This window comes from Somniosus microcephalus, chromosome 7 (genome assembly GCF_052327205.1).
Source record: "Somniosus microcephalus isolate GS21.2 chromosome 7, FLI_Smic_1.0, whole genome shotgun sequence".
Taxonomy (NCBI): Eukaryota; Metazoa; Chordata; class Chondrichthyes; order Squaliformes; family Somniosidae; genus Somniosus; species Somniosus microcephalus.
In genome coordinates, this window is record NC_140993.1 from 138,767,965 (window position 1) to 138,795,716 (window position 27,752).

Genomic DNA, 27,752 nt, shown 5'->3' on the forward strand with positions numbered 1-27,752 from the left:
CAAATAAAGGACAAATGTATTCATCTAAACTGCAGCTTAATTGGAAATGTTATAAAAGGACACATCTGTAGATCTACTGGTATTTCACTGTCTTCACTTAGTCCATCATTTTACATTTCGAAACTGCTAGTCAGAGGCATCTCAGAACAGATATTTTATGCAGAAGGATCCTTGGTGGTAAAATCATAGAATTCTCCTCCAGTGATATCATGAACAGGGAGTGGAAAGCACCACTCAGAGGACAATGGGCTATAACATTCTGTTACTGGAAAGGAAGCTGTGTAACTGCAAGGACATTTTTTACACAAAATGCCTGAGCCAAGTCTGCCTCCTACAAGCTGTTTTATAGAATAAAATACAGTTGTTCAGGAGCCAACTTCTGAAAAGTAGCCAAATAAATAAAATCATAGCACAACCATTTGTACAATAGGCCTAAAATGTTTCTTAGGCTTTCTTCGTCATATATGTCTCAAACTTTTTCTGTAACTTCCGATTTGTCTGTTCTAAGTTCCATGATTTTTGAACACCAGAGGCCTGAAAATGTACAGATATCAGAATTATGTGATAAAATTCACCTTTTGAACATTAAAGAATATACACAATTGAGAAACTGCAGTTTTTCAAGTTGTTTATACAGTGGTTAATAAGTTTCAAAACCCAAATTCTTTAATGGGGAAAAAAATCAATACTTTTAATATGTAAAATAAAGAGTGAATATATTTGGAAAAGAACGATGTGTAAATAAATACTAGAAACCTTTGATAATTTTTCTGCAAAGAAGAAATCCAGATTTGGGTTCCTTTTTTTTTATTATTACTGAAGAAACTAAATCAAAATAGTAAGCATAATCACACAAATTGAGACTGGTTGTGCCAGCAAAGTTAAATGGCACCTGAAATATTTTTCAATGCTTACAAAATTACTTACAAACAACTCTATTTATTATTTCATAAATAGGCGCAACAGTTTCCATTAAAAAAGATTAAATATAGACATACAGTATGAAGAAACAATTATATATAGCCATATGTCAAGGTTATAACTTAGCTGTCTCCAATCAGTTGCTGCATCTAATAAACACCAGAGAAGCATTTGGCAGTTTTTTTTTGTTGCTTTTTTTGTTACACAAAAGTATAGAGTGACATAATTACTAACCATTACACCATAGAAGATACAAAAACATCTATGTAGTACAAAATAAATGCGTTTTGCTTTTTAACACTTAAAAACTGTTCATGCTATTCTATGAGACAATTTGGGGTTGCTTAATAAAATTGTTGGAAGCAATTTTGCAAATATATAACTATGAAACCATTTTCTTACAAATTAAGCAAAAAATACTAATCTTGCCAATCTGGTCCCATTTAAATGATATAATCTCACTGGACAGAGCCAGTATAAAGTTATGTTTTAGCTAGGAAAACCTTTTATCATTTTATACTCTAAGAGAGTGCAACACAGACCCTATTTACAAACTTGCTATGAGTGCTATACCATCAGTCAATGTTTTCACTGGTTAACTATCAACAACTGATGGAAGATCTAGGATTATGTTCCTAGAATGACATAAAATTGCTAAGGCAGTTCACTACAGCAGCACTCCACAGCAAAACCAACAGTAAGCAAAATGATCCAAGTTTCCTTCAGAAATGAAGAGGGACATTTGTCCAATAATAATCTTCGATGGAAAGAAGCAAAATGATGTCTCATAAATTGGGCAATCCCACAAGCTTAAGTGCAAGCTTAAAGATCTAAGTGCTTAGCGACTTGTTCTCTAAAAGGACACAGAACTGCCTTGATGCAATCCATGTTTGAAGACTACCCTGCAGTCATCATAGGAAAGAATGTCATATTCTCAGGTGAGGTACAGTGTTTTATCCCTCTGCAAACTGCTGTAGAGAAAAATGAGAATTGTTAATTTTTGCAAGAAATAAATGGAGGTATAAAAATTAAAACTTAATACCTTAATACAAAAGCAAAATATTGCGGATGCTCTAAATGTGAAATAAAAACAGAAAATGCTGGAAATACTCAACAGGTCAGGCAACATCTGTGGAGGGAGAAACAATATTCCCTGTAATTCTTTTTGGGCTGCGCTGCCCATTCAAACTTCTGTGCATGTGCCGTTTTTCCATTGAGAAACCGTCAAGCAGCCTGCACGGGAGCTTCAGACAGCTGTGCTGCCACATGGCTGTGCAGCTAAACGGGAACATTGGAAACAAGGTTAACAATTCAGGTCGATGACCTTTTGTCAGAACTCTGGTTAATGGTCATCAACCTGAAACGTTGACTCTGTTTCTCTCTCCACAGATGCTGCCTGACCTGCTGAGTATTTCCAGCATTTTCTGTTTTTATTTATAGATTCACTTTCTTGTGTTTACTTAAACTGAAGCCACCTTCAAGTACCATATATATTGTTAGCAGACTTATTACCAGGGAAAAGGCCAGTTGTTGCATAATTGCAGATTGAATGTTATTAATTCATTTTAAATCATAATGCATACTGACTGGGTCATTTCCTGGTAATCAACTATATAGCACCATTAATAATCTTGAAAAACTTGGGCTAAAATAGGAATTAGGAGACCAATTTCCAGATGCGATCTCCCATGCCCAAATTACCCCAGAAGTACGCTATCTGCCAGCTGGCGATTTTTGAGTGCGTTGGGCTTCCTAAATATGCTAATCAGGGGCCTAAGGCCTGTTTTAAGACTACAATAGTAAATTCAACAAAACTGGGTGAAGCATGTCAAATTTTCCAGGGCCCTGAACAGCGAACTACATCGGGATAGCCAATTAAGGTCTGTAGCTCACCAGTATTATGTAGATGAGGCCTAAGGCCCAATTTCCAACAAGCCTTGGGCCTTCATCTTTGGGCACGCGTTACAGGTGCACTGTCCACTTCATGCCGGATTTTACTGTGAGACCATTTCCCAGCCATTGTCTCAAAACTACTGCAATGTGCAAAAGTAAACAAATGGCTATGGCTCTTGTGGCTGGGGGTCCAACCAGGAACATCCGATTCAACATTCGAAGTGATGCGGGCATCTCTAGGGGTTAGCCCTTTGTAAGCTAGCTCTAACCTTATAACATTGCATAACATCAACTGATCAATAACGTAAATTAAAACAAATTCCTTATAGATAAGGATATATAATAAAATGTTACAGGACCAAACTCTTTTTTCAGGATTTGACTGTTGGAGACCTCAAAATACATGGGCAGCAAAGAAGGGTAGTCATATAACAAGGAGAGGGCCACTCATTTTTATTTTTTCATTATGGATCTCTCCGCTGTTCGAAACGGACACTCTGCATCTGGTCAGGCACACCAGTCAGATTATAGGGAGGCCTAATTTCTATTGAAGTCAGGGCAATAATGAGCTCAGCATGCTGTGTTCTTGTTGGGTGCAAGGACGCGTGCTGAGTGCATCAGGTGTGTAGTAAGCATCAGAATCCACGGCCTATAATATGGGGTAAGTGCCCAAAGTACAGCCCCAGTATCTTCCTCTGTATTATCAGTGCTATTTGTGTCCTCTCATTATTTGTGTGTAGGATAAGGGTATAGAGTTAATAATGATACAATGTAGCAACATGGGGTAGCAAGAGATGGAAAAGAGAACATAACTGTGGCCAGAGCGCAGGAAACAGCAATTGTTTATGTAACAAATCTAAGGAGGAGGAGAAACATGGGGTAGAGGAAAGTCATTGTCAATCTTGGGACAATGATCAGTTAGGGATAGTGGTAATGGGTTGTTTGTCTGTCATAGGTGTAGACTGTTTTGGGAATGGGCAAAAGTTAGAAGTAAGGATATGGAGAAGTTAAAGTAATCAATAATTAACAATAGTAAAATCATGAGACTGATACATCAAATCCGAATAACCAACATGCATATGGACACAAAATATTGACATTCACTATAGTTTCATAAACCCTACACATGCATCAGTTGCATTTGCACATTTGTCAGAGATAACAATTGCTAATTATTTTGTTATTGTGTTTAAAATATTGACAATAGGCACAGAATAAATATGATGGAAAACACGCTCAAAGAAAAAACGTGTTTTAATCATACTCTTTGTCATATGAAGGAATCATGAGGATGATTCTATGATCTGGTGCGCCGAGCAGGTGTGACGGTTGCAGGAAACAGAAAATCACATCATTCAACTCATAACATTCAAGTATTTGCAAACTAAAAGACTGAGTTTAAACTGGTAGAACCCAATTTCTGGAGCAGGACAGGGTGTAAGTTACTGCTGGAGGGAAAAGCCAGCATCTGACCAGAATGTGGATCAGATGCCAGCTTTGCCGTGATTCTGCTGATTTGGATCGAACCTTTAAATTCCAGTCGAGGACGGGTGTGGGTGGATCTTCTGTGATACGTCAAAGGAGTATGTCTAGGGGAATTCCCGTGCTTCCCCCAGAAACGCCTCCCTTTACATCCTTAAAAGGCCTCAGCGGAACACACACCAGTTGAGATCTGGCATAAATCTCTCTTTGAGGCATTCTAAAGGCTGCACACCTTCACTCAAGTAAGGCAATCAATCTTGGGAGAGGATTGATTTCCTTCTCTAGTTAGAGTCGCTTTAATGGGAGCAAAAGATTCTTAATTTTTTTTTTTTTCTTCAGCCCATTTGGGCCCCTGAGGACTTAGCTTCACCTTACAAGGTCAAATATGCTTCAGACAGGAGAGCCGCCTCTTTAGTACCCTTGCAGGCACTGGTGGCCTGAACCACCTATGCAAATGAACCTGCCCTCAGAATTTGGGAGAGGGTCACTGGTTTTGACTGAGGGCCGGCGGGGGTTCCACTTCACTGAGTTATGCTTGCAGAATGGGCCCCCAGCAATTTCCAGGCCATAGAGTGTCTATGTGCTTGATATGGAAAGTACACTTTCTCCCCTTGACAGCACACTGACTTACCTAACTCTAGAGAGCCTATGCACAAGCAGTGCCAAGGCTTAGGGACGCTAAGACTAAACAGGAATATAGCTGGAGCTTAAAAGCTAAAACTTCACATCCAACCAGCGCAAAGCACTGGTAAGCTTCTTTGTGCTTGCATAGAATCATAGAATGGTTACAGCACGGAAGAAGGCCATTTGGCCAGTCGAGCCCGTGCCAGCTCTTTGCAAGAGCACTTCAGCTAGTCCCACTCCCCGCCCTTTCCCCACAGCCCTGCAAATTTCTTTCCTTCAGATACTTATCCAACTCCCTTTTGAAAGCCGTGATTGAATCTGCCTCCACCACTCTTTCCGGCAGTGCATTCCAGATCTTAACCACTCGCTGCATAAAAAAGTTCTTTCTTTTGCCAATCACCATAAATCTGTGTCCTCTGGTTCTTGATCCTTCTGCCAATGTGAACAGATTCCCTCTATCTACTCTGTCCAGACCCCTCATGATTTTGAACACCTCTATCAAATCTCCTCTGCTCCAAGAAGTACAACCCCAGCTTCTCCAGTCTATCAATGTAACTGATTCCCTCATTCTTGGAATCATCCTCGTAAATCTTTTCTGCACCCTCTCTTAAGGCCTTCACATCCTTCTTAAAGTGTGGTTCCCAGAATTGGACACAGTACTCCAGTTAGGGCCGAAGCAGTGTTTTATACAGGTCCATCATAATTTCCACACTTTTGTACTCTATACCTCTACTTTTGAAATCCAGGATCCCGTAAGCCTTTTTCATTGCTTTCTCAACCTGCCCTGCCACCTTCAACGATTTGTGCACACATACCCCCAGGTCTCTCTGTTCGTGCAACCCTTCAGGATTGTACCATTTAATGTATATGTCCTCTCCTCATTCTACCAAAATGTATCACTTCACAATTTTCTGCATTAAATTTCATCTGAACATGTGTCCGCCCATTTCACCAGCCTGTCTATGTCTTCCTGAACTTTATCACTCTCCTCCTCACTCTTCACTATACTTCCAAGTTTTGTGTCATGGGTTTGAGCTCCATTTGCACCAGCTTGTCTATGTCTTTCATTAAAGCAGCGGCTTGCAGAGTTAATTGTAGCTGAGTGGGAAGATGGCCTTTACCACTCCCTCCTAAAAAAATCTATGACCCCTTTACTTTCTCCAACTACTGTTCTAAAGAAAGAACTTGAAAATGAATCACTTTCCTTTTTAAATGCAGTTACTGTTATTTTGTAGGCAAATTCAGCAACTAATCTGTGCACAGCAATGTCCCACAAAAAACAAATAAGATAACTGATTGGATAATCTGTTTTGACGCAGGTGGTGTTTGACGAAAGAATGTTGGCATCCTCATCTTCGAATAGTGCCATGGAATCTTTTATGTCCATTTACAGGCAGACAGGCAATGTTCCCTTTAAGCTGCGCAACCGCATGTGCGGAATTTTGAATGGCCCGTACAGCCCGTTAAAGGGGCAGCGCAGGCCAATAAAGATTAGAGGGAACATTGCAGACAGGATGTTGGTTTAACATCTCATCCAAAAGACAGCATTTTTGACAATGCAGTGCATCCTCAGTATTGTGCTAATGCATCCGTTGATTATCCGTTGTGCAAATGGAGCTCAAACCCATAATCATCTGACTCAGAGATGAGAGTGCTACCATTGAGTCAATCAAACGCCAACTCAAACTCTATTCCATCTCTATCACTAAAACTCTCACCACTGTTTATTCGAGACCTTTTAATCTGGAACATCATACTGAGATCACGTTAGTCAAAGTCACAAACATCTTGATTAGCTGCAACTGTGGCTTTCCACTTCTTAACCTGCTTGACCTCTCCAACGACTTCAACACCGATGATCATTCCACCCTCCACCAACTTGCTTCCTTTGCAGTTCATCTGAAATATAACAACCAAGATAATGCAGCACTCCCTCGGTCCTGTACTAGATTATGGGCTCAAGTTCTTATGTGGGCTTGAACCCACAACCTACTAACTCGAAGAGTTCTGTCAACTGAGTCAAGCTGAGATCTAAATGGGAGTAAGGAAAAAAAATCCTTCTGGCTCATGATATTCTTTGGGTCAATTTTTAGTACTCAAATCTTACACTCATTACACTACTAGGTGTATTCTATAGGTCACCAACTAGTGGGAAAGAGATAGAGGAGCAAATTTGTAGGGAAATTACAGAGCGGTGTAAGAACTATAGAGTAGTGATAATGGGGGACTTCAATTATCCTAATATAGACTGGGATAGCAATAGTGTAAAGGGCAGAGAGGGGGAAGAATTTCTGAAGTGTGTTCAGGAGAACTTTCTTGATTAGTACGTTTCCGGCCCAACGAGGAAGGAGGCATTGCTGGATCTGGTTTTGGGGAATGAGGTGGCTCAAGTGGAGCAAGTGTCAGTAGGGGAACATTTAGGGATCAGTGATCACAGGATCATAAGGTTTAGATTATCTATGGAAAAGGACAGGGAGCAATCTAGAGTAAAAATACTTATTTGGAGGAAGGCAAATTTCAGTGGGTTGAGAACGGATCTGGCCCAGGTAAACTGGAATCAAAGATTGGCAGGCAAAACTGTAATCGAACAATGGGCTGCCTTTAAAGAGGAAATGATTCGGGTACAGTCGAGGTACATTATCACGAGGGGGAAAGGTAGGGCAACTAAAGCCAGAGCTCCCTGGATGACAAAAGAGATAGAGAGTAAGATGAAGCAGAGAAAGAGCGTGTATAACAGATGTGAGGTTGAGAATACAAGTGAGAATCAGGCTGAATATAGAAAGTTCAGAGAGGAAATGAAAAAGAAAATAAGAGGGGCAAAGAGAGATTATCAGAATAGATTGGCAGCTAACGTAAAAGGGAATTCAAAAGTCTTCTACAGGCATATAAATAATAAATGGGTAGTAAGAGGAGGGGTGAGGCCGATTAAGGTCCAAAAAGGAGACCTATACATGGAGGCAGAGGGCATGGCTGAGGTACTAAATGAGTACTTTGCATCTGTTTTCACCAAGGAAGAAGGTGCTGTCAAAGTCATAGTGAAAGAGGGGGTTGCGGAGATACTGGATGAGATAAAAATTGATAAAGAGGAGGTACTAGAAAGGCTGGCTGTACTTAAAGTTGATAAGTCTCCAGGACTGGATGGGATGCATCCTAGGATGCTGAGGGAAGTTAAGGAGAAAATCGCAGAGGTACTGGCCATAATCTTCCAATCCTCCTTAGATACGGGGGTGGTGTCCGAGGACTGGTGAACTGCAAATGTTACACCCTTGTTCAAAAAAGGGTGTAAGGATAAACCCAGCAACTACAGGCCAGTCAGTTTAACCTCGGTAGTGGGGAAGCTTTTAGAAACGATAATCAGGGACAAAGTTAACAGTCACTTGAAAAAGTGTGGATTAATTAAGGAAAGCCAGCACGGATTTGTTAAAGGCAAATCGTGTCTAACTAACTTGATTGCGTTTTTTGATGAGGTAACAGAGAGGGTTGATGAGGGCAATGTGGTTGACGTGGGGTACATGGACTTCCAAAAGGCATTTGATAAAGTGCCACATAATAGGCTTGCCAGCAAAGTTGAAGCCCATGGAATAAAAGGGACAGTGGCAGCATGGATATGAAATTGGCTAAGTGACGGGAAACAGAGAGTAGTAGTGAACAGTTGTTTTTCGGACTGGAGGAAAGTATACAGTGGTGTTCCCCAGGGGTCGGTACTAGGACCACTGCTTTTCTTGATATGTATTAATGACTTGGACTTGGGTGTACAGGGCACAATTTCAAAATTTGCAGATGACACAAAACTTGGAAGTATTGTGAACAGTGAGGAGGATAGTGATAGACTTCAAGAAGATATAGACAGGCTGGTGAAATGGGCGGACACGTGGCAGATGAAATTTAATGATGAAAAGTGGAAAGTGATACATTTTGGTAGGAAGAACGAGGAGAGGCAATATAAACTAAAGGGTACAATCATAAAGTGGGTGCATGAACAGAGAGACCTGGGGGTATATGTGCACAAATTGATGAAGGTGGCAGGGCAGGTTGAGAAAGTGGTTAAAAAAGTATACGGGATCCTGGGCTTCATAAACAGAGGCATAGAGTACAAAAGCAAGGAAGTTATGATGAACATTTATAAAACACTGATTCGGCCTCAACTGAAGTATTGTGTCCAATTCTAGGCACCGCACCTTAGGAAGGTTGTGAAGACCTTAGAGAGGGTGCAGAAAAGATTTATGAGAATGGTTCCAGGGATGAGGAACTTCAGTTATGCAGACAGACTAGAAAAGCTAGGGCCGTTCTCCTTAGAGTAGAGAAGGTTGAGAGGAGATTTGATAGAGGTGTTCAAAGTCATGATGGGTCTAGACAGAGTAGATATAGAGAAACTGTTCCCATTGGCTGAAGGGTTGAGAACCAGAGGACACAGATTTAAGGTGATTGGCAGAAGAACCAAAGGCGACATGAGGAAAAACTTTTTTATTCAGCGAGTGGCTAGGATCTGGAATGTACTGCCTGATAGGGTGGTGGAGGCAGATTCAATCATGGCTTTCAAAAGGGAATTGGATAAGAAGGAAAAAAAATTGCAGGGCTACGGGGAAAGGGCGGGGGAGTGGGACTAGCTGAATAACTCTTGCAGAGAGCTGGCATGGGCTTGATGGGCCGAATGGCCTCCTTCGGTGCTGTAACCATTCTATGATTCTATCTTCATCTTCCTACTGTCATCTCTGTTGATTTATTTTAGGCACAGTACCATCCTTGATAGTTTTCTTGGATGGCGTTAAAATGTTTGACTTAAGTTCAACAGTCACGTTTACTGTTTAAGAATAGTGGGGGAGAAGATTCCAGCTTTTTATGTTGCTGGGATAAGGACATGTCTCCAAAGGGTTAGGCCAAATTATCAACAGTTCCAATGGCTAACAAATTTGTATCAAGACCATCCTGGTCATGCACTTCCTAATCATAACGATAACTGTACAACAGAAGAATCAATAAAAATGGAAAACAATTCTTCCCAGCTGTAGAACCGACTGACCACCTAGTACCTGGGCGCTGGGTTATTAGGTGTCACAACAAAACAGTAATCATAAGCTTTTGTTAGAGACAATGGCCTAGAAATTTGGTAGCGTCCACTCTTGGGTCCCTTACCCGCAGTGTGCTAACAGCCCGTGCTCAAATGTTGTGGTTGGAGGAGCATTGGCTTTTGGTAATTGAGTTACATAGCGTGGGTCTAGAGGAGGAATGGGTGCGCCTCAGTGTCAGCGATCGGAAGGCTGGCGAGGGTCGGGTAAGAAGATTGGGGGGGGGGGGCTGCAGTAGTGTTGGGGGGGAGGGTCGGCATTGCTTTCGGGGGATGATCGGAGGGCTGTCGGGGGTCAGCAATGAAGATGGCAGGGTGCCTGCAGCATTGTTGGGGGGCTGGTAGTGATGTCGGGGAGGGCTAGGTCGTCGGGCTGGAGTTGGAGGAAGATGGGGGGTGCCTGCAGTATTGTTGGGGGGAGGGTCAGCATTGCTGTCAGGGGAGGTGATCGGAGAGCTGTCGGGGGTCGGGTATGAAGATGGCGGGAGGCCTGCAGTATTGTTGGGGTGGATATTAGTGATGTCGGGGAGGGCTAGGAGGGAGTGCTGGGGTTGGAGGAAGATGGGGGGGCTGCAGTATTGTTGGGGGGGACATTAGTGATGTCGTGGAAGGCTAGGAGGTCGAGGCCGGGGTCAGGAGGGAGATCGGGCGGGTCTGGAGGTCGGAGTCGAGAGTGAGGTCCGAGATCTCGGGCCCGGGAGCGGCAGTGACAGTGGTAAGTAGTTAGCTTTTTTTAATTTTATGCTGTTTAGCATTGGTTTTCCTGGGGGTAAACAGCACTGGCTGCCTCAGATGCCAATCAAATTTGCAAGAGAGAGCAAAAGCAGACGTTAGGCCATTAACATATTCAAATAAGGAGCCTAACGCCTGCTTCAGATGTGGGTAAACAATGCCTCTTGTTTGGCCCTTTCCAAAGTGCTGTCCAGCACAGCCTGTGCCAGGAGGGTGCGGATGCGAGGCAGCCGTCATTTTTTTCCAAAACTGGCCTTAACTGATTAGCTAATGAGGGGAATTTCACAGCCAGTAAGTCTATTTGTGAATTCTTTTTCATTACTCAGAAATTCTTATAGTAATTTCATTGTGCAGTATCCTCTTGTGAGGTGCTATCTCCCAAGCAGGTTTGCAATCTAACTTTCTGCTTCACCTGGATACTGGACAATCCATGAGGTCCTGCATCTCCAGAACAATAACCTATTTAGCACTTCTTTGGGACTTACCCACAGTGCTTTTCAGAAGGCCTTCGATAAAGTCCCACACAAGAGGTTGGTGAACAAAATTAGGGCACATGGAATTGGGGGTAATATACTAGCATGGATTGAGAATTGGTTAACAGACAGAAAACAAAGAGCAAGGATAAATGGGTCTTTTTCAGGATGGCAGGCTGTGACTAGTGGGGTACCACAAGGATTGGTACTTGGGCCCCAGCTATTAACAATCTATATCAATGATTTGGATGAGGGGACTAAATGTAACATTTCCAAATTTGCTGATGATACAAAGCTAGGTGGCAGTGTCAGTTGTGAAGAGGATGTGAAGAGGCTTCAAGGGGATCTTGAAAGGCTCAGTGAACATGGAACATGGAATATAATGTGGATAAATGTGAAGTTATCCACTTTGGTAGAAAAAACAGAAAGGCAGAGTATTTCCTAAATGGTGAAAGATTGGGGAATGCAGATGCTCAAAGGGACCTGGGTGTCCTTGTACATGTGTCACTGAAAGTGAATGTGCAGGTGCAGCAAGTCATTAGGAAGGCAAATGGTACGCTGGCCTTCATTACAAGAGGATTTGAGTACAGGAGTAAAGAAGTCTTACTCCAATTATATAGGGCCTTGGTTAGACCACACCTGGAGTACTGTGTACAATTTTGGTCTCCTTACCTAAGGAAGGATATACTTGCCATTGAGGGAGTGCAACGAAGGTTCACGAGATTGATTCCTGGGATAGCGAGACTGTCGTATGAGAAGAGATTGAGTAAACTAGACCTGTATTCTCTTGAATTCAGAAGAATGAGAGGGGATTTCATTGAAGCATACAAAATTATTACAGAGCTTGATGGGGTGGATGCTGGAAGAATGTTTCCCTTGGCTGGGGAGTCTAGAACCAGGGGCCACAGCCTCAGGATAAAGGGTAGGCCATTCAGGACTGAGATGAGAAGACATTTCTTCACAAAGAGGGTGGTGAACCTTTGAAGTTTTCTTCCCCAGAGGGCTGTGGAGGCTCACTGATTGGGTATATTCAAAACAGAAGTCGATAGATTTCTGACTAGTAAGGGCATCAAGGGATATGGCGATAGGGCCTGTGAATGGAGTTGAGGCAGAAGATCAGCCATTATCTCGTTGAAGGGCCGAATGGCCTAATCCTGTTCCTATTTCTTATGTTCTTATGCTTCTGCCTATCATTACTAAAACTGACTGCTCATAATGCTAAAGTTAGAAGAATTTAAGTGCCTATCGTACTGCTTGCCACTCCAAGCTATTAATGTATCAAGTTATGTAATTATGTAACAAAATGCCATTGGTCCATTTGTAAATCTAGTGTGCACTACAACAAAAAAGAAAGTTGCCAATTGAGTTGTAATAAAATATTCACTGTTATGAGATCCCTGGTCTCCCACAATTGACTGGTTCTGCTGGTTCACTAATGTTTACCTGTGAATACTTTGAGTTGCAAGAGTTTCACAAACAGTTTGGCATCAGGAACAGTGAAGGGATATTTAAAATGCAGCTAGATGTTCTAATTGATTCGTCAAGTTATTAGGAAGATGGGTTTCTATGGGCCAAATGGACTTTTCTAATCCTTGCTTTTTCTTATGTTCTTTTAAGTGTTATGTTTCTGCAATTGGGTCTTATTCTAACTGCTGTTTGATCTTGAAGATTGAAGTTGGTCTTTGAGGTTTTGTAATCTTTATTACTTTATCTGGATTCTGATGAATGAACATGATTTCTCAGGAAAGTTACAGCTGATTAATACAGCCCAATTAAGAAAAGTGCCACATAGTCCCACAATTCCATTAGTGTCTAACTAATTATGAAGAACAAAACAAAACAAAAAGCCCTTTTTCATTATGAGCAAAATTTTGGGACATAATTTCAAAACAGTTACCTGTATTAACAATCAAATGATAGTTCCCCACTGTCTGGGAGTTAATGGGCAGTCAAATAAGGGAATTAACCAAATGACAGGTTAGGCACTGGTGTCACTGCTATTCTAGGATATCCATACTTGCAGTTAAATTACTCTCACATGTTGGTCTTTGTAATGTTATCCCATTTGGTGTTGTCTTCATGATGTCCTTTGTGCTACATTGAGTCCAAGTTATATTCTTTATCTAGGACCACAAGATTGCTAGAATCTTATTGAGGTGGTCTACTGATAATAGCTCATTTGAGCTATTTGTACAAGTTCTCAGGAACGTGACAATTTTTTGTCAACTCTGGACATCAGAGTAAGTTTCCAGGAGTTATGGGGTAAAAATTCGGTTGCATTGCGTCTCCCATTAGTGCCCTAAGAGGGCGCTAATGGGGCACAAAGCAACTAGCGCCCGGGCACGTTGCCGCCCACGCCTCTCACGAAATTCAGCGGGAGGTTAGCGGCGGTGCTAACCGGTAGTGCCCTGCAGCGCTGCGGGCGATGACATAATCGCCGTGCTAAGTGTCCCACTCGCGCCCCGGCTGCGATCTTCGGGAGCGCCCCCTGATTTACCGCCGGACGCTATGTCCGACAGGGTCAGGGGGGCCTACCTGCGGCTGGGGAGACGCTATTTAAAGGTGAGGTGTGGGGCGGCCATTTTTGTTGCTAGCTGCCTGCCAGCACCTGCCTCCGCTCCCGTCCCCAGCCTCCTGAACGCCCCCCCCCCCCCACCCCGCAGAGTGCTGGCTGCGCTCCAAGAGCCCGGCACTTCTCTTGAGTGCCGGGCTCTTTTGCCAGCACTCCCAATCCCCGGGGGCCCAGCTGGGCCCCGGGTCGCGCTGTGCAAGGCCCACCCCTGCATGTAGTGCCGCGAGATTCCCTCGGAGCGCGCCAAGAGGGATGCGGGGCGCTTCTAGTAGCGCCCTGCTTCCCTCTTGGGGCACTACTGGTGAATTTCTGGTGTGGAGGTGCTGATTTTTCTGTGGCGCTAAAAGTAGGGGTGCTACTCAATTTTTAGCCCTTAATCTTTAATTCCTGGACAGTCCAGGACAATCCTGGAAAGTTGATAATTCTAACATTTTTTTCATTGCATTACAAATATAAGATATAACAATATTTACTCAACTGTTTCAGAAAATATTGAATATTTAGCTGTAAGTATATTTCAAAATAGAAAAGTTCAAAATATAGCTATTCCTATATTTTACTTATTTTCAAATGCAACCAACAAAAAAATCTAAGCATGTAATAATAGCCCTTTGACCCCATCTAAAGTTTGAAGCTGTGTTTCTGGCTTTATGTGCAACTACTGACCACTAACCCATTACTGCAGTAGTCATTCCAGTCAACACTCTGTGGTGGGGGATTTCGGCAAACTGAACGAACACAGTCCATTGTTGGAGTAGCAACAGGTGCAGCTGTAGATGTTGAGTTGATTATGTTCTGAAACTCAGATTGTAAGAACCCCTGAAGCAGAAAATAACAAGGATTTTCAGGGTTGTCAATCATGAAACAATGAAAAAAATAAAATGAAAAGTGAATTCACTGAGATTTTTTGTTCTGTAGCTTCCTGTTGACAAATAATCATTCTGATTGGGGTGGGGGAGGTGGAAGAGAAACAAAAAGATCAATTTTACGTTTTAACTAACAATGTATTTACAATACCAGGAGAATACATGGATCATTGAATGAATGTTGATCTTTGAAGCTTCAAATACTTGCTATTTTCACCCTGTAATTACTTTTTAAGCACCTTTAATGTCAGATGTTATCCTAACAAAAACATATTGGTTTATTATATTTGCTATTCTGCACCATTCCCTTGTCCCTAGCTACTGAGAAAATAAGTAATTCATTCACTTTAGTCAAGGTAAACATTTAAAAATTCCAATTTAGTACTGAAAGCAAGAAAATATAATTTAACAGATGATTGTTATCAATACAACAGTTGCGAAGAATAAACCAACAAGCAGCTTACATTATTCATAGTCAATATTTTTCTGTTTGTTAAATTGTGGCCTTTGAGAATCCACACAATGACTACATCACATAGGTAGTTTGCTTATTACCCTACATGGATCTCAGATAAATATACAATGCACAACACAAAAGTTTACTGGTACTGTTTTAAGAATAAAATTGTAATGCTAGAAAATGAGTGCCTCCCTGATTTCATATCATATCCTGGGATCAGCGGCATTTATATATTCCAGGTAGGAGCCAAGGTATTTAAGGTGCCAATGGGCCACCTGCCTCAGGTTGAGGTGGGCAGCAGTGGGGGCGGGGTGGTGTTTGGTGGGCGAGAGGAAGGATTTGACTGCAGCACCTTGCTGCAGTACAAGTGGGATCTGCAGCCTGAACCCAACAGATTCAAAAATATACTGAAGTCTTGCCACTTTCCAATTAGGCCAGTTTCCCAAAAGTGATTGATTGCTTTGCCCCCACTTCAATTACAATTTCTGATGGATAGTGACCCAGCATAACCAGGTTCTGGTCCAAATTTCACCCCTGCCTATCTAGGTAACATCACTTTTCAACCCCCAGGCATCTGGAAATTTGGGGCTAATGCTTCGATTTTTTAATCCTCTTACTGTTCACTTCCTCGCGCTACTTTTTTTTCCTGTCAAAATGATTGCTGCTTTGTGATTAATTTGGTCAGGTGTAAAGGAAGGTGGATGAGTTGATGTATTCCCAATGATGCGCCCAAATAAATACGAATGAAACTTATCAGAATTGTTCTGGTAAGCAGGTCTTCTCTGAAGTATTTAGGTAACAGGTTGGGGCAATGCAATTAATCTATTCCAATGTGTCCTAAATCTTTAATGTCATCATTGTATTGCACTTGCCAATGGCAGCATCTGTGAAGTGGTGTGAACGGAGAGTGTATCATCATATAGCCTCACTGTTATGGAGTGGGGCAGAATTATGCCTAAGCATGCTCAAATAAATGCAGAGTGTGTAATTTAGTGACATAATTCTGCCACTACCAGACTGCCTTTTCCTCAAAAGAAAAGCCCGTCCGCTGACTATGATGGAAACAATTAAACAAATAAAGATGCTATGGTGCAGCAACTCAGTGCGGCATGCAAATGCCACAAATTGATAAAATGCTGGTTCACGTAGATGAATTCATATGTGATGAGTTCCTGGTTTTAGCAGGCACCAGATACTTCCCAACAGGGAGCAAAATAGGGCAAGTCAGAGTATGAGCCATTTTAAGCTGCCTTCTCAGACTTTCTGGCGCTGGGTAGAGTAGATAGACAGAGGCCTGGGTGCAGGTTGCTTGCTTCCCAGTACAACACAAATGGTGTGTTAGATAGGGGATCTAAAGGAGGAGGAAAAAATCCTGCAAATCAAAATAGCTGTTAATCACTGTAATGCGTAAAATCAACAGTTACAGTATTCTTAAGTTAATAAAAATCAAAATAGAACATTTGTATTGGGAGTTTAAGATATCGGAACATTTATGCATCTGTTCCGTAAAGCACAAATAGGTCAATAAACAACTTGAGTTGAATCAAGTTTAAGAGAGAAGAAAGGATGAGGTGGAGTTCTTATTGTTTTTCCAAGCTGTCATTACTATTTTAATCTTGATAAATATAAATGCAATGGTAGTTAATCTCTGGAACATACATTTGGATCTGGCTGAAAGAGCAGGCAGCAGGTGGCTGGGTATTTTATTTAACTCTATTCATGTATTGTTCTCCAAACTACTCTCCTTCATTCACTCACAAAGGCACCATCTGCTTCGCTTTTATCTTCATGTGTCTCAACTAACCAAAATTCAGCCTAACAGCTTTTGTTAGAAGTTCTCAGAAAAGAAATACCCAAAAAAAGGCCAAAAATAACAATTCCAGAGAAAGCAGAACAGCACTGAACATAAAAAAAAGACATTCATCACTTTACACAGAAACACTGGGTATTTGGGGAAACAACAATAAATCTTAAATTTTATACATTTAAAAAAACATTACATTTGCTAGTGTAAAATTTGTTTTTAACCAAATGCACCTACAGGAAGTCACAGAACCCTTAAGGCTACTTATGCACAGTAATGAGATGCCCTAATGTCATTTTTTAAAACTATTTTGAAGTTAATTTACATTAATAAACCCATAACATATTTTTTTATATTTTTCAGTTTTTGTCTTGAACCCTCAAAAGATTAAAATTATGTATTTGAATTTGGTCACATTTCCCCTTATCCTAGGATAAGATTGCAAATTAAATTGATGTAGTTTGTGCTCAAAAACTCTCTTCAGACTAAGAGAGCTGAAGTAGAATACTGTGCCAAGTAAACAGCAATGACTGTTCTCTATCAGTCATTCATGAAGTCTGATGAAAGATAAGTTGAGCTTAAAAATTAATGCAAAGAAGTCTAATTACACAATACTGGACATTTTACAGTTTGATCCTGCAGCAACAATTACCAGCTGTTTTTCTGTGATTGGTGGCATCCATGCCTAGAATTTTAAATTTCATTTTCATGTGCTAGACTGGAATCAAAAAGGGGGCCCGATAGAGATTAATTTGGTGTCAGAGGGGACATTTGCTCTGTAATTAGATTTTTGAGTCCTAGCAATTTGCTCTGCTGCTGTGCTAAGTCTTATGAAGCCTGCAGCAAAACAGAACACTGATCTTCATCTCTGCACTTTACTGTGAACTAATTTCATTTCCTGCCTATCTGAAGAGGTGTTTTCATCAGGCATCAGGGTTTTTGTCTTCGTGGCTGATTTATTCATCAATCTCAATGTGATTTTGTTTTTTTTACAACCTTGAAATTACATCCAAATCCACACACATCTGTTTATTACATGAGAAAATTGAAAATCTGTCTTTGTAATATCATACAAAGATTTTTCCACAAGGTTATACAGCAAGTCGACAGATATTAATGATTTCATTTTTGGAGCTTCTTTTGCTTGCAGTGAACAGAATAACAAGGAGGATTGGTTATCTGAACAAATATTCCAGCCTTGTGATTTTGGATCTGGAGTATTCTCAAGCTTACATGTAAACCCCTCCAGGATGTTCTGTATATAATTCATGATTTAGCCAGTATTTTTTAATAATGATATAATATATGATCTCTAAAGTAACCGTCCCATATTAAATATTTTGCATCATGTTATATTGAGCATATTGAACAAAACTATGCTGTAAAACATGCTGTAATTATAATGATTGAAAATGACTTGTCAAGAATAATACCTTTGAAAGCCAAATTTTCCACAGAGCTTTAACATTTAGAAAACTAGAATATTTTTTACAAAGCAGTACAGCTTGTAGTGTACTACCAAGCTATAAAGACCAGAAGGCCCCAGGTTTGATTCACAGCCAGGGCTTGGGGGTTACAATCAACCTCATCACCCCTGGGCTAGGGAAGGAAAAGAAAATTAGTCAGGGTTTCTTTTCATGATTGCTATTCAGCGACTGATGCCAGAATATGCATATATATGAATGAAGTGCAAAAGCAAGACTGTGATGCTTTCCACAGTTAAATAGCCTACTGCGTTTCACTGTCTATGCTTATATATGAAGAATGGCTATTTTGGAGAGGTATCATAAGGCTACCAGGTCTTGTAGTTGCCAAGAAAATCATACAAAAAGGCAGTGACTATGTGCAACAAATCCATGTTTTCCATTTCTCTTGGTATTTATTACTTATTCCTACGAAACGTTCTTCAGCTGGGAAGATGGTATCATCTAAGCCAATGATGATGCTGAGTACCTTTGTCCAGTAGGAAGTATGACTGAAGCTGACTGACAAGTTGACTACTCTCTTTTCTCTCTTACCACTCCTTCTTGCCATTGGAATACACCACCACAATGTGGTCACCCATTTAATTGTCTTCAAACTGGTGAAAATCACCCAACCAAGTGTCAAGACAGCTCTACAACTAAAACCTGCCATTTTATCATTAAGACTGAAGAGCTTGATTGTTTTGAGCTAGCTCACCACCCTGACATGGGTCAGTATAACCTCATATTCAAATTGTACTCTAAATACAAATTTTTTATTTAGTTTATGCCAGCTACTCATTTGTACTGACCTGCTGCATGGTAGGTGAGTGCAGGGGAGGTTGAACCTGCATTGATAGCTGATGATTTCCTATTTGCTGAGACATAACAGATGTCTGCTGCTGGTGAAGCTGGTGCTGTTGCATGGATAGCTGGTGCAGTGGTGGGCTGATCTGAAGAGATGGAGGCGGAGAGACGGTCATATTTGCTATAGAAACAGTCACTGGCATCTGACCATTGGGTTTGGGAGCAATACTCCGAGACAGATTGGGATGCATGGCAGATATGTGAGGGTTCATACCAGGCTGTTGATGATAGGCACCTGAACCAAGGTACATTGGAGAGGGAGCCTGTGAGTGACCAGAAAACACTGGCTGCTTTGAATTCATTATCTGAGAAGCCTGGGATGTCTTTGTATCAATAGGATCATTGTAGCTCTGTAGAGAAGATCACCAAGATAGTTAACTGTTAACTGGTTTTAATGGATTTAATATTAAGATAGCCTTGAACAATATATAATTTTCTTACATAATTATTTAGTACTTGTCATTTTCTTTCACTGATATTGATTCTTAGTATTATATAGATTGGATAGTTTAAAGAAATTGCATTAAATGTGCAAGGGACTATCTTGTACAATTAGTGTCATGCTGCGCCTTTACTCTTCTCTAACGAGTCATCACCAAACCAAAAAATAATCAGAATGTATCAAGAAGCAATTTTCATCATACTGTACTCAATGCCTTTGTCAAAAGCTTTGATTGTTAGCTTTAGTTTATTTTTGAACCAGTCTTTTTGGAAAGTTTTTATTTCTCTTTGCAAATATGTGATGAACTAACAATACTATACAAAATCTAGGTGCTCTGCCAGTTATACAAGTTATTGTTGGCAAAAGGTTAAAAACACAAGCACAAACATGAATACACCAAATATATGCAGAAATAATCTAAAAACAATATTTGCTACAGAGATGATAACACCAGAATGCACAATTATATATGTCACTATAAATTGAAAATTGCATTAAGTGCATAAGTCACAAAAAGCTTTCTCTGACTCTAAATGTGTACATAAATGAAAACACTTTTAATACTTTCATGGAACTGAACAGCAAATTGCTGTTTATCAACCAGAATGAAATGACAATTGATTAACTCATGCAATGTAGGAGGGGTAGGAAATTTAGGAGGGGTCTTTAGAACTCTGAAGAACAGTTTTCTGGGCCCCATGGAATATAAAAGCAGACTTCTGGGTGCAGGGTGGGGCAGGAGGGAGAAGGAAATTTGAAAGAACGATCCTGAATGCATTGATGATACAGGACATTACCTTGGAAACCAGACTGGCTCTGTAAGCTGCCAACTGTTTGAGATACTCCTTTTTGGCAGCTTCAGTCTTCTTTTTGTATACCTATAAGACAGTGTAAAGGACTATTAGCAGATGACAGCATTAGCTGGCTACAGTACAAATTCAACAAAATTATCTTTCAAGCAGTAAGCCCTAAAAATGTCAAATTAGATTAGCAAAACCATTATTTTTATTGAAGCCTTTAAAACTCAGCTAGTCAATTTATATAATGCTCTTTCCTCTTGAGTCTTCCCGTTTCCAGAAAATGTTAAAAAGAATTGTCTTCGAACTACTACTATTCTACTGGTAAATATCATTATCACCATCTGCATAAATTGACAGACAACTGTTGCAGGGAAAGTTTACTCCTTGTCGTAATCGTTTTTCACTAGTTTGTTATTGTATTAAAGAACAATTAGCTTTAACAATTATTTTTCATTAAGTATATTCTTAATAGCTGAACCTTTGGGCCTAGAAATTCAGTGGCGCCCCGTTTGGGGCGCCAGTCTCGCCAGGGCGCCGGAAGTACCGCCCCGGAAGGAGTCGCGAACGCCCGCCGGAAATTCAGTTTCAGCGCCCCAGACGGAAGCGCAGCGCTACTCGAAGCGCCCCGCATCCCTCTTGGGGCGCTGCAACTGAAAATCGCAGCGCAACGTGCCGCAGCGCCACACGCTGCAGCACGGCGCACTGCAGTACTGCAGGCCTTCCTCCCCTTCTTAAAGGGGAGGGGCCTGCTGCAGCGCGATCGGCGATCACGAGTGCCAGCAAAAGAGCCTGGCATCGAGGAGAAGTGCCGGGCTGTTGGGACACAGCCGGCACAACGCGGGGGGGGGGCGCTCAGGAGGCCGAGGATGGCGGCGCGAAGAGGTGCTGGCAGGCGGCCAGCAAAAAAACTGGCCGCCCCGCACCTCCGCGCCTCTACCGCCGCAGGTAGGCCCCCCTGAACTGGTCGCAAATTGCGACCGGCGTTAAAGCAGGGGGCGCTACCAAATTTCGCGATCGGGGCGGTAGCAGGGCGCTGCACACACCGATGACGTCATCGGTAGCGGCGCAGCGCTAACGGCTAGCGCCGCCATTAGCGTCCCGCTAAATTTAGCGGGAGGCGTGGCCAGTGGCATTAAACCCACGAAGTGCCCTCCTTGGGCGCTAATGGGTGGCGCAGCCCACTGAATTTCTAGGCCTTGGTATTTAATTTTTGAAAATATGTACATATATAGGAGTCTCTACTCTAGTACGTCAGCTGAAGAGAGAGTGAGGCTGACTCTCTTGGCCCTTCCCAATGCTAAAAGTTTTACGCTGGGAGTGCTAAGGATGAAAATATACCCCATTATCTTTCCTCCCTGTTGTATACAAGCTTTAATTCTAAATCATGCTCTTAGTTCCTTGCCTTTACAAGACAGCAATGAGAGACAAGTAACAGTAAGAGTGCTTAAACAGAACACAATGAATGAAACAGTTAACCAGTTCCAACCCATACTCCAGAGACTTGAGTACAAAAATCTAGGCTGACACTCCAATGCAGTGCTGAGGGAGTGCTGCACTGTCGGAGGTGCCGTCTTTCGGATGAGATGTTAAACCGAGGCCCCGTCTGCCCTCTCAGGTAGATGTAAAAGATCCCATGGCACTATTTCGAAGAAGAGCAGGGGAAGTTATCCCTGGTGTCTTGGCCAATATTTATCCCTCAATCAACATAACAAAAACAGATTATCTGGTCATTATCACATTGCTGTTTGTGGGAGCTTGCTGTGCACAAATTGGCTGCCATGTTTCCTATATATATTACAACAGTGACTACACTTCAAAAAGTACTTCATTGGCTGTAAAGTGCTTTGGGAATGTCCGGTGGTCGTGAAAGATGCTATATAAATGCAAGTCTTTCTTTTATACTGTGGCAAGGCAAAACATGGGGAATCTATGAATGAGTTTTATATGTAGAAGACTCGGCCTGTGGTAGGTAATCTAACATTTTTCCTCATTTGAGAACAAGACATCTACATAGTAAGAACTTACATTTATATAGCACTTTTCACATCCTCGTTTTGCCCCAAATGCTTCACAGACAATTAATTATTTTTGAAGTGTATTCATTGTTGTTAAGAAAGGGAAAATGCAGAACACAATGGGCACAATAAGAACCAATTTCTACCCCATGAGCTCTGCTTAAAGGAGTGACAGTTGCCACTGAAGCACTAAGCACCTCAGGTTTTTAATGGGGCGCGCCACTGCTGACAGTCCTGTAAGCTCAGCCAAGGGATTGTCTGCTACTGAGGTTCTGGTGGTCTGGAGCTTCGTCATGTAGATCTTCACAGATCATATTGTGGACTCTTCTATACGTACAGGCTGCATTGCACAGTATCAAATTAGTTCATGAAGTGCTCATGTTGAGCTTTCAAAGAATGTTGTTGGCAGACCCTTTGAGGTCCAAGTTCATGCAGTAGCTGAAGGAGGCTGTTACAAATTTTGGGTCTGTTGCAAATACAGGCTTGAGTTCAGTATCATCCGATTTACCCAGAAGCAGATCCTGCTTACCTTATGATCAGGAGTTTATCATTACTGCCTAATATCTAGTCATTTGATTGTTACAACTCCCAGGGTTGGACTATGAAAATCCCTGGTTATATAGACTGGATATGGTGATCTCAATGTGCCTCCATGTACTCTTCTCCAGTCTTCTAAACAGTGGCCTCCTTTACACTTTAACGAGACAAGGCCAAATGTAAAGCTACAAGCTGATTTATTTTACAATTATTAGCTGAACAAATGGGGTTAACATCTATAGTAATTCTCACCTCACTTCTACTTAAATCATTAAACCTCCTTGAAGTGTAGAAAGTAACAAGATGCACTACTCTGTTCTTGTTCGCAGGCTAAGTTAGTGTTTTTAAATCAAGGTTTCCTCTGGACCTGGTCTGCTCTCATCTTAAAAAGGAGGCCTAGGCCTCTGTCCATCTTTCTCAGCAACTTCTAGAACTGACTTCTTGGTCAAGTATTTCTCTGTTCTTTTGTTCTCTCACAGGACAGGAAGCCAGCAGCTTGCCCTCTGCCCCTTTCCCTGTCCAGAAGTTAATCATTGGGGCTGCTAATTAAACCAGCTACCGCCCCCAGGGTGTGAGCTCCTTAGAAACTATTTCCCACTGACCACAAAATGACTAAGATCACTCACAGGAAAGAAGCCATATCAGCATAATCACCCAATCTTGTGTCTGGGATGAGCTAATTACATTTAGTTTTTCAAGTTGAAGTAGCATGCAAGAAGCAATATGCATATATCAAGCTTCATATACCCTTTCCAGCCCTCCTGTGCAGAGAATGTAGCCCCTTGAGACCAAAATATGACTTAAAGTAACTTTATAATATAAATCATACCAAGAATTAGTCAGAAATCCCAAAACAAAATGGAGATTTCAAGCTGGCCCTCTGGCCAACAGTTTGCATCTCTTACAATTCCACTTCCAGTTTCTCTACCTCGTTCATGGTCAGTGCTTCATCAAATGTGCTCTCCTGCAAGTCGCTAACAGACACCGTCGTATTAGTTATATCTGTGACAGTATTTGCCATGGTAGGAGTGGGTGTTGCAAAGTGTAGATTTGGCTCAGCCACCTACTCCTCTTGAGCATTTGGAGGAGCAGTTTACAATTGTTACAGTAAGAAATCCTTTGAAGAAGAGCTGCACATGGCAAGAGACTGCAGTGTGCTACACCGAAATGCTGCAAAGTGGGTCTGTGTGTTAGAGAAGGAATGAGTAGGAAAATAGGAAGATAAAAGAAAATTATGCTAGCCATGAGTTTCTGACTCTCCCTATTACTTCTATCCCAATGACATTCTTCTTATAAGTTGAATTTTTAAGGCGACTAATTATCTCCAACTGTGTTTTGTTGACAGAAAAGATCAATGCTAACGGCTTACACTCGAGACATGCTGGCCTCAATATTAATTCCCCCACGAGAGCCAGGAGAGGGTCAGGTTAAAGAGTTAAATACGGGGAACGCGTCCCCAACATGCTGCGCATGCACCCGCTGTCTTTTTTATTGGGCCTCAAGCCTCATCGCGCCTCCACAGTCAGCTTGCCATGTCGAGGGATCCAATTTGGGCTGCCTGCCTTGATGAAGCAGCTGCAGAAATTCAAATTCTTACAACTCTTAACTTTGGATTAAAGGGCAAAAACCCTTTAATGTAAGTTTAAGTACTGAAGGGAAAGTCTTCTTTCCTTTCTCCTCTATTGTTACAATCAGAAAACATTTAGGCCTAGAAATTGGACAAAAACCTGCCAGTGTCACCGCGGCCTCGGGTTTCCGGCCACTGAAAATGGCTACAGAGCTACACGGCACAAATTTGTGCTGGGTGGGGGGGGGGGGGGGGTGCTAAAGAGCTTTAGCCCAGCGCTAACTTGCAGTGCAATGCCCTCCCGGTGGCATTAGTGGAGGCATCCGACCCGAAGTTCCCGTTCAGCATTGCAGCTTCTTACAGCCTCTGTGAGCGAGGCTGTGGAGTTCGCAAGGAATTGTGGGCAATTAAAAGGGCTACGAATTAAAGAGGCAATGCATTCAGAACTAATAAAAATTAAAATGAAGAGAAAAAATTCAGTTTTCAGCCCTTACTGCCTTTCAAAAAAAGATTAACATTAAAAAGTCCCAAATGGGAGTCTTCAACACTTAAAGCTGAATTCCCTTCTGAACCTCAAAAAATGGGAAAAGTGGTTCAGCACTAACACAAATGGCTAGCAAGCCAGGGGAGGGGCACCCAGGGTCTCGCACGCAGCACTCCAGCATTGTGCAAGGGGTCAACACCGCAAGAGAGAGGTCCTCTATCCACAGGGGCCAGGAGGCCCGCCAGAAAGAAGGATGTGGGAGCAGATCACCGAGACCGTCGCTGCCAGCATTGCCGCCTCCACGACCTGGCTCCAGTGCCCAAAGAAGCATCGTGACCTCAGACCACTGGTCAAGGTCAGTGAATGCATCTTCAAAAGCCGTCTTCTACCAACTGCATCACTAGCCTCACACACTGCTCAATGCACGACTGCGCCGCATCCATCACTCACCTACGAACAATCTGTACCAATTACAAGGCACATTTCACATTCCTAGCCTCACCTCACCCCCATGGAGGAGACGGTGCAGGACATTTTTGGCAGGGGCATGGCTGAACCCTTGGCCAGCGGTAGGGCAGAAAGGATACAAGATGCAGGTATCCTCATATGTTATCCTCCTTCTCGCATGCACCTCTTGTTTTCCCACCCTCCTCTCACCACAACTCCACCCTTGAATCTTCCTCATTTCACACACCCAAGAAATGCAGCCTGCCTAGCCAGTGGTTGGAGGAGGAGGAGGAGGATGAGAAACAGGAGAAGAAGAAAAAGAAGAAAAACAACACTTTTACTTGATTTGATACTCCCAGACACCAGTTCCTCAAGGTCAACCTGCAAGGCCATCTGTAGTGTCCCCCACTGAAAATCAGCAGTCTTCCATCAGCAATGCTGCAGCCACTGGGGTAGCACTGCGTGACATCAGTAGGATAGTCAAAGGCACACACAAGACAGTCACTAAGAATGTATAAGGGTGATGAGTTGATTTCTTGATGTCATATTGTATGAATGTATAAAGTTGGATTGGAAAATTTGCTTTGTGGTGGCTTTTATTTTAGCATCATGCCCAAGAGGAAGCTGTGATTGTCAGTAACAGAGGGAAGGTAAGGTGTGGGACTAATATTGAAAGGAGAATTGGGGTTGTGGTCACTGGTACCGCAGGCGGATGATTCCATCTCGGATATGCCGGTCAGAAAGTAGCTGGCTGGGTTGCATCCTTCCTTCGGCTTCCTCCTTTTTGGCTTCATCCTCTTCTGTTGCTTTCTCTTCCCTCTGCTAGCGGATGCTGTAAATCTGAAATGACAGCATAAAATGCTGGAAATACTCAGCAGGTGAGCATTTGCAGCATTTTCTGTCTTCTCCGAGGCCTTTCTTTACCATCCAAGGCCTTGCAAGCGTCCAGCAGCACTCCCTACACACTTAAAAAAAACTTTTAACATCTATTGCAGCAAGCCACTACTTCAGTAAAGTCAAAAAAACAGTCCAAAATCTTAAATGCAAACTTATCGGAAAGATGTGTGTGTCCTTTTAAGAGGTGCTGACAGCACCTCTGTCAGTCTGCTTGCACGCTGGGTTTACCTGGCGTGCATAGGACTTGGTGCTGAGCTCAGCGGTATGGTCGAAGTTCACCGCTGTGCCACTTTTCTTTTCAGGGTGATAACTCTTAACAGCAGCGCTACTGGGACCACGAAAATGGAGGATGCCACGGGACCCGCCACCAGATGGCGGAAGAGCAGCGGCCGCCGCTTTCTCCACATTAGCGATAAGACCTTTTGAATATTCCTTTGCTTTCTGTGAACATATTTCCTGCAACTTTTCTTTTTAAAATAACGTCAAAAAGCAGAATGCTGAATTCTAATGATTCTAAGTGCTGAACAATCACAGTTTCCTGTGCAGAAATGGCTTGTTCTCGATGAGTGACTTAGGGTGTGAAAGTTAAGTTTAATAATAGATCTCATGGCAAAGCCTACAAATTGAGAACAGGTTGGATCTACACAAGGAGTGATCACAATATTTTATCTTTCACTTTTTCAGTGTTAGGCAGGACCATTTCTGTAACTGGAAAGACTGTGCATAATAGCATTACGTGAAAGCACTGTTATTGCTCCGAAAAACACATCATTGCAATGTTGCTTGGGGCCATAGTTCTAAATGAGCAAAATGCCATAACAACATCACTCAGGAGCCATTGTTCTAATTGAGAAGTACAGCACAGCAATATTCTAGCTAAAAACACAGGGGGGGGGGGTGATTTCCTGTTTGGACACAGGTGGAAAACTAGCAGTTGTGCATTGGCCATCATCTATAAGGAAATCAAAAAAAACCAGTCCAAAATCTTAAATGCAAACTTACCAGAAAGATGTGTGTGCCCCTTTAAGAGGTGCTAACAGTGCCTTTGTCAGTCTGCTTGCACGCTGGGTTTACCTGGCGTGCATAGGACCCAGACCAAAATCTTAAATGCAAACAGGCAGCTTATCCACAACCGCCAGTTTAATCAGAAAAATTACCCCCCAATAACAACATCACGTGGGGCAATTATTCTAACTGAGAAAAACAGCACTGCAACATTTGAGAGGGGATTTTTAACTCCCTCCGCCTGGCAGAAACGGAGTGGTAGCGGAGTTCTAATTTAAGTGGTCCATTTATTGCCCTACCACCGTTATTCCCAGGGCCTATCGCTGGGTGGCCCAG

General features: G+C 42.1%; 1 protein-coding gene across 12 annotated transcripts in view; it reads right to left on the bottom strand.

The window, feature by feature from the left end:
• Positions 1-765: 765 nt before the first annotated feature.
• Positions 766-27,752, bottom strand: part of tox (thymocyte selection-associated high mobility group box) — a 368,590-nt gene continuing 341,603 nt past the window's right edge. For 8 of the 12 annotated variants that reach the window (XM_085993010.1, XM_085993007.1, XM_085993006.1 and 5 more), the window contains 4 exons: positions 20,462-20,542; positions 19,168-19,572; positions 14,436-14,581; positions 766-1,892 (listed from right to left, as the gene is read on the bottom strand). In XM_085993010.1, coding sequence (XP_085849136.1) covers positions 1,856-1,892; positions 14,436-14,581; positions 19,168-19,572; positions 20,462-20,542 — 669 coding nt within the window. In that variant the 3' untranslated portion in view covers positions 766-1,855. Of the gene's footprint in view, positions 1,893-14,428; positions 14,582-19,167; positions 19,573-20,461; positions 20,543-27,752 lie in introns of all 12 variants that reach the window. The other 4 variants (XM_085993008.1, XM_085993000.1, XM_085993001.1 and 1 more) reach the window with 4 other exon arrangements.